This window comes from Limulus polyphemus, unplaced genomic scaffold (genome assembly GCF_000517525.1).
Source record: "Limulus polyphemus unplaced genomic scaffold, Limulus_polyphemus-2.1.2 Scaffold5419, whole genome shotgun sequence".
NCBI lineage: Eukaryota > Metazoa > Arthropoda > Merostomata > Xiphosura > Limulidae > Limulus > Limulus polyphemus.
In genome coordinates, this window is record NW_013671029.1 from 41257 (window position 1) to 53359 (window position 12103).

At 32.1% G+C, this 12103-nt stretch overlaps 1 protein-coding gene and 1 long non-coding RNA gene across 2 annotated transcripts in view; both read left to right on the plus strand.

Moving 5' to 3' along the window:
• Nucleotides 1-11269, plus strand: part of LOC106472555 (tetratricopeptide repeat protein 38-like) — a gene marked incomplete at its 5' end in the record, with an annotated part of 51119 nt that extends 39850 nt beyond the window's left edge. The window contains one exon of the mRNA XM_022401113.1: nt 11190-11269. Within this exon, the coding sequence (XP_022256821.1) occupies nt 11190-11230 (41 nt within the window). The remainder of the gene's footprint in view (nt 1-11189) is intronic.
• On the plus strand, nt 7487-9713 carry LOC111089166. Its single transcript, XR_002613485.1, has 2 exons — nt 7487-8496; nt 9271-9713. It is a non-coding gene; the product is annotated as an uncharacterized LOC111089166 (long non-coding RNA).
• Nucleotides 11270-12103: the final 834 nt, after the last annotated feature.

Below are 12103 nucleotides of genomic sequence, written 5' to 3' on the forward strand. Positions count from 1 at the left end.
CTTGTTGCATTGTTAATGATTGAGCTTATACTGGAAAGGGACACAAAGATGAAAATTCTTGCAAACTGATTCACGTTTGTTATACTCCCAGCAAATAATTTATGCGTGATTACGTATGAATGAGCAATGTGAAGCATGTCAAATTGACGATCGTAATCGAGCTCATCATTTTTGTGTTATGTTAGACCACAATGAATATGTTTCATTATATTTGAGACTTGCGTTTATACTAGTGAATAAAACTATTGTTAGATCTATGTTTAATCAAAGAGTAACTCAGTTAAGTTTATCAGGATCTATTGAGGACACTTTCAGAAATACTGTAAAAAAGATGGTTTTATCAAAGATTTGTCAAATGTAATTTTTACGTGTCCTACATTTCAAGATTTTAAGACTGAATGAAATCTATGATAGTTGTGTTATCAATAAAAGAGTTCGTGTCAAGTGAATCTAATTTTGTTGTTGTTTGAAATCTCATAATAATGATTTGGTCATATGATCTACAACAAAAGACATATCTATCAAAGCAGACTTCAAATTAATGCATTTTGAAACAAACGCTTAGACTTAATTGTCCGTCCCCGCAAACTATAGTTCTGATCTCTGTGTCTGCTATCTTCAGTTCCCGCCGACCGTAACTGCTGTCTTTCTTTCTCTCTGCCTGCTTCGTCTTCGCTACGTCTCTATCTCCACTATTGCTTCGACTCCGTCTGTCTCTCTCACTGTCTAGCGCACTTATATATGATAATACTGCCTGTTCTAGAAACTTCTAAGACTCTCAACACGTGCTACCAGCGTCAGTTGACGCAACGCTGTTGCAACACACTAGCGAATCTTCTAGAACATTCGTCACGTGACCCCACTGTCCTAACACACTAGCGAATCTTCTAGAATACTCGTCACGTGACCCCCACTGTCGTAACAATATGTTAGATTGTATCAGACAACAATACTTATTTATCCTAAAAGCCTCAGCTTCTAACTTTTTCATATCTGATTTATTTTACTTTTGTGGTTTTATTACTGTACTTTTGATTGATCTACTGTGTATAGAAAGCAATAAATCACAGCAGGAAGTCCATTTAGATGTTTCAGGTAGATCTTAGGGTAAAAAATCAGTTTACAGTCATATGCATACCATGAGTTCACTTTTCCCACTGACTGATGTAATAAAATTTTAAACTTTATTTACGTTTTGTTACCTAGCCTAAGTAATTTAATGATAAAGAACAACATGATTGTAATTACTTGAAGCATTTATTTAAAATTTTTGAATATTTAGAATTCCATCTTTAGTAATCTAGAGGAACAAAACAAACATAATGGTAATGAAATCAGTAACAGTAACCTTATTTTATTTCTCTCTAAATTGGTTTTCTACAAAATAATTGATGTAGCTTTCAAATGTGCATCTTAGAATACATAAAATATATTAGGCACTAGAATAGAATGTTCCATAATTACTATAATTTATTTGGCTTTTTAACTAAACTGTAAATAGGTTAGAAAAATTCCATTACAGCTTGGAGCAATGATGTTGCTCAAAATAAATCAATAATTCCTTTTCCCGTCTTTGACAGCTAAAGTTAACAAACAATCATTAAATTTTTGTGTAACTTAGAATATTCTCTTTTTATTGGTTGTAGATGTCTGTAAGTATTTAGCCTGAAGTGTATGAAAAAGATAGAAGGAGCTAATTTGGTGGGTCTGGCAAATCTATCAATACCTCAAGAAGGCAGAATCTTGGTATAAATTTTACATTCTTACTTACTTTGTGTTTCTAATTTGTTAGGCACTATAGAAGTGGTATTATTAAAGTTATAGAATAAAAGGGAGATGCCAATTTTATTAACATACACTGATAATAAAGTAGTCTAATTAAATTTTGAAAGTAACTTTGTAAAAAGAGATGCACAACTTGACCTACCTGTATGTACTGGGTTAATCAAAAATCCCATACAACTTGTATTTTTGTCTTTCTCTCTCTCTTATCCTACATATCTAAAGATCTAAGAAACATCATAGAATGTTCTTTAATGTGATTCTTTCATTGGAAAAGCTTATGTTTCTGAACAAGTCAGTAAAGATGGCTGAATTCTTTGTCTTCATTACAGAAATCTCCTGGCTCTTCCTTCACTTTATAAATTACTGCATCTTGAACAACATATAGTGTTTTCCGTAGGGACAACAGTAAAATTGGGTGGACTTTCACAAACACTACCCCAAAAAAATAAATCATATGTTCAACATGTAAACCACAGGAAGTTACAATTTTTTACTTAATTTGAAGCTTTTAGCTATTGCCAAGACATTTTAATGAAGGTTTCTTAATGAAAAATATTAATTGGCTAAATTTTAAATTTACCTCAACCATTTATTATGTAGTTTGTTTTTAAATCTTATAATTATCTATAATTACAGTAAGATTCATTTTACTTTAGTGAATTGTTCATTATCTGTGGTAACAAAACAAGGATGAGAGTCCCTAGTCTTCCAGCACTTTTATCACCATTTATAATGTTATCTACAATGATCCTGGTTACAGTTTATTGCTTCACAAGATGCTTTAGTGTAATGTATTGAAGTTCCCTCGCCCTCTTCCTTGTTAATTCTAAAATCCATCAGCTTTACATTGATGTCAATTCCTAAGCTTCCACTTGAGATGTATCTAATGCTTTGACTGATATGCCTGTGAATTTCTGTTTGTGTTCACATATTGGCTCAAATATATATAGTTGGCTTCATTATTTTGATGAAGCCACATCTTTATTGCCATCCAGTCGGTAACAAGATGGTATTTTATCATAATAGAGCTGTATTAGTACATTACCTAGGTATTATGTAGCATTCACCTTTGATGTTTAACTTATCATTATGGCTATAACTTGAAATTACAGTGAACTTCCACAATAAATTCTGGCATGATGACAATACATAGACATATGCGTCACCTACCTTGTGACATTCTTCCATCTTACTGACTACTGCATGGAACCAGTAACTGATTGTATCATTCAAGCAGCTGTTTGTTCTACCCCTAAAACCTCAATATGCTTCCCGTGGTATCCTCGACCATGGTGGTCATTTGCCTGTCACCAGTTCCAAAGCCATCTGGGACAAGATTTGGAAGGTCAATGGGAAATATGCTTTCCATCCTGCTCTCCAATGGTCCGGAAGTTACTGATGTACAGAATATTGCCAATACTTTCAGTGAGTGTATTTCATATCTCTCCAACACTTCTGTTTCATCCCCTGCATTCTTGACCATCAAGTCTCGGGTAGAGTGATCTCCTCTTTCCTTTTGGGCTGATCATCTCTATGACTATAATTGCCCTTTTACATTGGTAGAACTTAAGATTGCTCTTCTTTGGTCTGGCAGTATATCAGTCAGCCTTGATATCATTCACTATGAAATGCTGCACCATCTCTCCCCTGCTCTTCGTCTAATTATTTTAAACCGGACCTGGTAGGAGAACGTTTTTCCTGATGCTTGGTGCAAGGCTATCGTTCTACTTTTTTCTAAGCCTGGGAAAGATCCCAAGATTTCTTTTAATTATTGTCTCTGTAAGGTTTTGGAGATGATGGTTAATGCTCGTCTTGTTTGGTTCCTTGAAAACTATGAAACTGTAAAAGCATTAGATAAATCCGCCACTTCAAAACAAATTAAAGACTGGTTAAGTCAGCAGGCTATATACACTCTACATAAACCAGTAAGATACAAAGCTTTCAAAAAACTGAGTGATTATTTCAGGGATTGATGCAATGGTAGGCTGATTTTGTAGATATCTCTAATCTAAGGCACTATGGCACACTGTTTAAGTATTTACGCATGAATATTGACGTAGTTATAAATATGCATCGGTTGTAGTGCTCATGGATAAAAGCAGGTGTGATGCTTGCCAAACTTTCAAACAAATTTTAAAACAGGGTTTGGAAACCTTGTAAACTTCATAAAGATGCTGGAACAGAATTTACTAATCGCCTATTTTAATGTTATTTTAAGGAACAAGGCATTCACTTCTTTACTATACACAATGAAACAAAAGCATCTATAGTGGACAATTTAATTATATTCTTAAAACTAGAATTTGATGCTATTTTACTCATCATGGAACTTGTAAGTATATCGTTGTATCAAAAATCTGATCAATGCCTATCTATAATCAATCATATCATCATTGTATTAAAATGAGACCAATGGATGTAAACTACTCTAATCAGTCTGTGTTATGGAAGACTTTACAAACCACCCACCAAAATATACATTGAGTTTAAATTGTGCCTTCCCAGTGACACAGCGATATATCTGCGGACTTACAACGCTAGAAGCCAGGTTTCGATACTCATGGTGGGCAGAGCACATATAGCTAATGTGTAGCTTTATGCTTAACTTCAGACAAACAAGCAAACGGTTTAAAGTGAGCAATCAGGTACGTATTAGTGAAGTGTCAGATTCAGAAAGGACATATGTCCGGATGACCAGGCGAAATTTTTATGATCCACAAGAGATTGCACAGAATTTCTCTAGTGTAAAAACTAAAATAATATCTTAGAGAAATTTTAAGTAGAGTCTTGTATGAATTTGAATTAAAACACAGCAGAAACAGTGTGTGAACAAGAATGGAAAGGGACGAATAGTATTTTGTCAAGTGGAAAGATATCCTGAAAATTTTAATCGATGGATCTCTCAATCAGATCTGAATCATCTGTCATCATAAAATGTTAATTATAACACTGGTACTCATTATTCATCACGAATCAACTGTTTGTAACATTACCCAGTAATATTTCTATTAACTAATTTATTACGTCACTCATCTTCTGAGACATAACGATCTTCATGGTTCAGGGAAGTGGCCTTGACAAATTACCGTATCACCATAGTTACCATAATGAACCTGATCGTACTAGATAGGTTTTCTACTTTTATGCCCTCAATATGCTACTGTAATCAGTTATATTAGGCCAGGGCATTACAATAAGCCTGAAAATTTAATTAGCGTTTTAAACCAAGTAGAAGAATCATTTACTAAACCCAATAAAGAACATATATTTACTTATCATTCGTTCACCAGAAAAATAAGCATTAATGTGACTGATGGAGCCCCAATAAGTCTTGGTCCTGTACTATCAGTGCTATTTAGGTTTGATAATAATCGTATTATAACATATCTTACTATAGCTTGAAACACTGTTAACATACAAGGTGTGTTTTCTTAATTCCACATGTATACAGACATTATAAAACCTAGTACTGCTGATGATGCGATTGTACCACTAATACCAATCATTCATGTTAAAGGTCAAGATGGAGATGTGATAACTGAAACATTTATAAAGTCACAATACAGACCCATTTCTAAACAGTTTCAGACTATTGAGATTGATATATTTAAAGACAACATGGGAGAATTATCATAACCCTTCATTTTCGTCATCTGTGACATCATGAGAGTGCCATATTCTCTTAAAACAACTATCTATGATGCATATTATAATTACCAAGTGGGAGATGGAGTACCTTGTTATGATGGAAATCAATGGCAATGGGGTCATGGATTGGGAAAAGTAGTGAGTAATCCGTTTTGTTCAACCATCCCATTTCTGAAAAAAGGAGTCTTAGCCATAGGAAAACAAGAAGTTCAGTCTGCCATAAATTTATCATGAGATATCAGACAAGGTAAATTTTTTTTGAGGTGGAGAACAACGAGCAATGCAAGGAACTTAAAACCTGGTTCAACATGCTAAGCATTTTGTGATTCTTGAACCTATTGTAAAGAATAAATCATAATCGCCCCACATTCAGAATCATTTAAACAAAGAGGCAAAGAACATCTACTTTAGAATTCTTTGACAAGTAATCATGACCCTCCTTCCAGAAGCAAAGTTCTAAAGTCTGAGCTAAACCTTTTTTCTCTCCTTCTCTCTCACACAGACCATGATTGAGGAGGGTCACTTGGCAAAGTATTCTTCTTTAGCTTCAAAGGTTGAAAGAAGACTCATCGAATTTTCTATATCAGGTTTAAGTGACGAATACTTAGATCCTTCACAATTATATCTGCATGTAAAAGCAAAGATTATCAAACCAGATAGAACCCACATAAAAAAAGAAGAAGATATCTCTGCTCCTGTCCATCTGTTTATTAATTTTCTACTTTCTCAAATAGATCTCCACATGAATAACAAGCTCATCTCTTTGCTTCACAGTCTTTATATGTATAAGGCATACATAGAAACTTTCTTGAGTTACAGAGGAGAAGCTAAGATAACTCATTTGATATCATCTGTGAGTAAAGGACATCATAGATAATTTTAACAATCTGACTGTGATGATGGCAAGAAGAATGGAATCATAGAGACGTGTCAGTCAAACAGTCGACAAATTATATTCAGGAATCGTTTTGCAGAACAAATGTTTGCCCAATGAAGTAAACATAAAACTCCACCTCATACATAGTACAGATGTATTTTGTCCAATAAAGAATCAGAATTCATTGTTATTATACAAAAATTTTCTATTTACGGTAGAAAGGTTAAAACCAGCCCCTCTTTCATTCTAACGTTTGCTGAAGCATATAAGAAAAAAACACTAAACACCCTTTGAAATATATAGTGTGCAAGGCATTCTCAAATCCATAGGGAATCTTACAAGCATCTATCAATAATGCATTTTAGAGTCAAGTACCCAAACGTATTGTTATAGGATGTGTTGATAAAGATGCATTTAATGGATCTTGGAAGAAAATTCTATACAGTTTCAACCATTACAGTATCAATTTTGTGAAAATCAATGTGGATGGAAGTATATTTACACCTGATTTTGATATTGACCTGTACTCACGAAACTTTAACACTTTATTCAGTAGAACAGGAAAACAGTTTCAAGATCAAGAAATTGACAAATGCTCTTTGCCGCTGATATAACACGCATTATATCTGCTAGAGATTCACACTTTAACTTGGTAAAGTAGGGAAATTTATGAATTGAGATACGTTTTGGTAAATCATTACCCGACACTATAAATATTCACGCCTAGGCAGAATTCCAGCCAACTTTATAAATTAATCAGTCCAGAAACATTTTAACCGATCTATTCCACACTCTCACAAGATTTGTGTACATGAAATGTGTTTGCAAGTGATCAGCTACCTGACCAAGCAGAAAAGCAGGTGCACTTCATTAATCTGGATTCAAGTTATCAGCCAGACACTCACTGGGTCTGTATTTATTTTGTTGGAGGTGAAAGAGGAGAACATTTTGATCCATATGAATTATCTAACCATGACTTCAGCCAGTGAAGATTCATCCTGGAGAGCTGTCGAAGCTGGGCTTACAATGGAAACATACAGAAAAGACCATATTCGTCTGTGTTTAGACAATATTACATTTATTATGCATATTATCTTTGCTGACATATGTCAAAATACAAACAGTTAACTAATTTTAGATCCCATAAAATATTAATGTTATATTTGTTAATATCTAAAAATTAGTTTTAGTTACTGTAGTAATGATGTAATTTTACCATACTGTAGTCCTACTCACTGTAGTTGTAAGTTATCATAGTGGTAATACCAGATGGAGCAGAGTGGAAGTGAAGTATTAGTAAGGTAGGCAACAATGTGTAAAACTGGTGTTAATTTTCAATAATGTCCTGAATGATAAAACAGGGTAAAAGAGTTTGACTGAAGATATGAAATCTTGGTGTATAAAACTTAGAAGTAATATTTACCTATCATTTATGTTTTGAATCTGCTTTAGTAACCTTAAAACTTTTGAAATTAAACGTTTAGAATCTGTTTTCTGTTCGTATAATGATAAGAAGGAAATTTTGTTGGTAACTTAATATTTAATATCAAATTTAACAAGTTCCCAAATTTTGCATTTGTTTTTTTAAGGTAGTACATTCAAGTTATTTTCTTTCTTTAAAATAATCACAATTTTAATGTATTCCTTTAACTATTCTAGCTCTAATTCACAGTTCAAATTAATGTTCTAGATACAGGCTTATTAGATTTTTACGTGCAATATCTTATGAAGTCAGAAATAACAGTAATATCTATCAATTCTGTTACTATGATTTTATCTAACTACTTCAAATTTTTGTTGCTTTTACAAATATATTTATCATCTATACTGCAACCGATTAAATAGATACATCACTGTTGTTTATTTTGTCGTCATCTATAATACATTGTAAGACAACTAGTTTAACATGAAAGATTGGAAATTTAGGTTCTTGGAAAAGTTAAGGAGTGAAGTAGTTTTACTTTTTTCACCAAAACCTTTTGAACAGTTTGGAGTTTTCTGTTTTTTTTTACTTCTACATATATTAAAGTAATTGACTTTTTTATATCATTTAAATATTAGGTAAATAGCTTGAGTTTTTTTTTCAAAACATGTCTTTTCATTTTGTAATAGCGTGATGTGTTTAACTTACTTCTTATACATGCTGCTCTGAAGTCTGCCAACAGGTACCATCACTCCCTTGCCCAGTAAGTGATTCACTAGTTTTTAGCACATTAGCTCTGCTTCCGACTAGATCCGGTCTGTTGCTGGCTGGTCATTTAATGTCACAAAGTTGTCTTTGCAACATAAATAATTTAATAAGTTGTATAATTTTGTTTCTTATAATCGTTGTAATGTATGGAAATTTAATTATGAATATCTCTGTATTCTTTAAGCTTAGCATTATTTGTATCTAACACAAATGCATATTTTTACATTACCTTGAAAATTCCCTTCTTGAATTTACTCAATTTGAACTGGAGTTGTTGGGTAGTTTATCCTGAACTTCTGTACATTTATCGCTTTATGGTTGGGGAAGGAAACAGTTGGTGATCATGGACAAAAGTACTTTATGTCAATTGGTATTCCAGGTCTTTAATTAAATAGTAAATGAAAAAATTCTCAGTTATTCAACATTCTGTAAGTACAGAAAGTTTAATGTCCAGTTAACATGTAGTTTGTTACTACAACTTGATGAGGGTCAGTCTGAAGCCACTTGATTACTTCATACTAGAGAATACTATGTATATCAAGAAAATGGAAAATGTTGACCATTAAAACTTTAGGTAACTTAGAATGACTCACCTGGGGCTCTTTAGCATATGTAGGATAATAAAAGTGTAGTTTTTGTCTTTGAATATTTAGTTAAGTAAGGAAAACGTGTCAGTACTTTTTATCTACCTCTACTTATATTTGTAGTGATACAGTGTTGAAAACAAGAGCATAGTTTTTTTATAAAGTTTAGTTTGCATTCATTACAGGAGTCTTTTGTATGAACGAAAAGCTTTGAAAGAAGCATCTGGAATAACAGATCGTCTCATGGCAAGAGCTTTAGCCTCCCATAAGGCATGAGTTCCATTTAAACAGCAGATATCTATTTACTGTTCACAACTTTTGAATTTATTTTTAAAAAATATGAGTTTTTGAGAATTTTTAGAATAAAACTATTTTTGATCTATATCTTTTAATAATGTTTTTACAAACAAATATATTTGTAATTTTATAAAGTTGAAGTTTGTCTTATCAGTTTCTTTATGTCAGTAAATTTTATCCCTCAAGGTACTCTACAGCTACTTCCAAGCATAATTGAAACATTCAATTTGTAAACTCATTAGATTTCTTTAGTTTGTATTGTGTTTTAGTATTTATAATGCATAATAGTATGATTTGTACATTTTGATAATAAAGACAGAAAAAAATAGTTTTGGAGCTGTAGGTCTGTTGTTTTTTTCTGTTAGTTTCTGGTGATGTTTTTTTTTCTAATTCAAATTTATGACATCTCATAGGATGGTTTTAAAGAAATAGTGTTGATTGCTCACTGTTTCAGGGTTTCTTTGTAGACAAGTTGAGAGGGTGGATTCCTATCAATATAATGTTATTTCTTGGCACTGTTATAGAAAGCCTATCTGTTTTTCTCTCTTTACCAGTTTTTTAGTATGAGGTATACTGCTGTAGTACTATGATGTTTTCAGTCAATTGCTGGGAATATTTTGTTGTCTTTGAGAATTTGTAGTACCTACATATGTTGATAAAAAAACTACCTTTACAGTCCAGATAATTATAATATAACTTTTATTATCAAATGTTGGTACCGCTATACTATAATATTAGAACAGTAGTGAAACAATAATAATATTCTATACTTTGTTAGAGGCATGTTATGGCAGACTAAAGAAATAGAACATCACACACAGTTTTATACAGTAGCCCTGATGAAGCTCCAAAGTAAAATATAAGTTTGCTTATGATTATCTGGATTATAAAATTAAGATGTGTGTATAACTGCTGTTAGTGAAAAACATTCACCTTCTTGTACAGAACTTTCTTTATCATGTGGTCAGTAACTCTTATCTTTCATAAGTATACAGTATTTATGGAATTTAAAAAGTTAAGTAATTGAAATAATTTTTTATAATAATGGCAAACATATATATCTTATCAATCTAATTTATAAACTGTATATGGGCTCAGTCAATCTGACCATCCTTGTAACCACTTCTTACTATGAAACTATACATAACTCTGAATGTACAAATGTATCTTCATGAAATCTAGCAAGCTTTTTGTAAACATTACAAATCAGTTGTACTACAAAAAAGTCAGATTTTTAATAAACTGTTCATTTAAGATTTGTCTAAATTTATAAAGCATTTACCAAATCAGTCTGAGTAAATGGTGATTTTCATGCTAAAGATAAAGATACTTATTTTCACCTTAAAGATTTCTCATTTCACATGCAAAATCTCTAGAACCTCCTAAATGAATATCAGAAGTTTTCGTTTTGGTAAAACTTTATATTTTATTCTTATTTTCTCTACCATAATACTAACAATTGTGAAATCATAAATATACAGTGATATGAAAACTTGTAATAAAATTAATAATACATGTTTTTCTTCTTTTTTGAATGCATAATATTGTTACGTCTCTGTATGTTTGCTTGTTAATTCTTACAAGATACAAGTCCTTTCTTTATAAAACTTGTTTATTCTTCCTCAATACAACTTTGTAATATACTTAATTTTCACAGTTACAACAATTCACTCACTTTCTATCGAGAGATATGAAGATGTAGTTTCATTGCTTTACCCTCTACGATATGAGATTGTTGAGATTGGTGGAAGTAATGCACAAGTAAGTTCACCATCTGAGCAAAATTTAAGATTATTGCTGTATTTAGAAAAAGTAAGGGGATCAACTCCAGAGTTTCTGCTAAAGTAGGAAGTAAAATTATCCAAGCTCTCCTGGCTTATGATGACGGAGCTCAAGTAAAGGACAGATGGCGGGAGGTTTTTGAAATATGTTACACACACATTGAGGACCATATTTTAGCTTTCAATGATGCTCATATATTTATGTCATGTCTGGGAGCCAAAAATGAAGATGCAAAAATGCAGTTGATGAATTCTCTTGATGAGTATATGAGGTAAAATTAGTTTTTATAATTAACTATTGTGAACTGAATTTTCAAAGATTTATCATAAATATAGTTTGTAAACAAAGGTTGTAGTTTTATGTGTAATTATAAGAAGCAGGCCATAGTTAGTTCAATATTTATTTATTTATCATACATATGTATATATATATATATATATATTTCTAATATACTTGCATTAATAGGTTTTAATCATTTTGCAATGTTTCATCTTTAGGCCAGTAATAAGCACTTAACAGTTACTTCGATCTTTTTAATTGACAAATGTAGTCTTAACTCTAAAAGCAGTGAATTCAAATTCTATTAATTATGATAATGCGAGCAATCTTTTACACTTGCAGTGATATATATCAAAGCCTTTAAAAGTGCTCAGTCCACCAGGGCATGCTCATATTGCAGGCAACACTTTGATCTGCTCCTTTTGCATGCAGAGTCTGCTCAAAGTCTGTGGATAAAGACATTTATATTGTTCTAGTATTGCATTAAATGTAATTACATCAAAATGACATCATTTTATAAAGGATTTGCCATGCTACCCGTGCTACACAGGGCAGCTCAAAAACTAAATATTATACTTAATTATATAATAATGCATGATTTCATCAGCTCCTTGATTATTTGTTTGTCGTCTTCACAAGTTACACCACTTCAATTCCAAC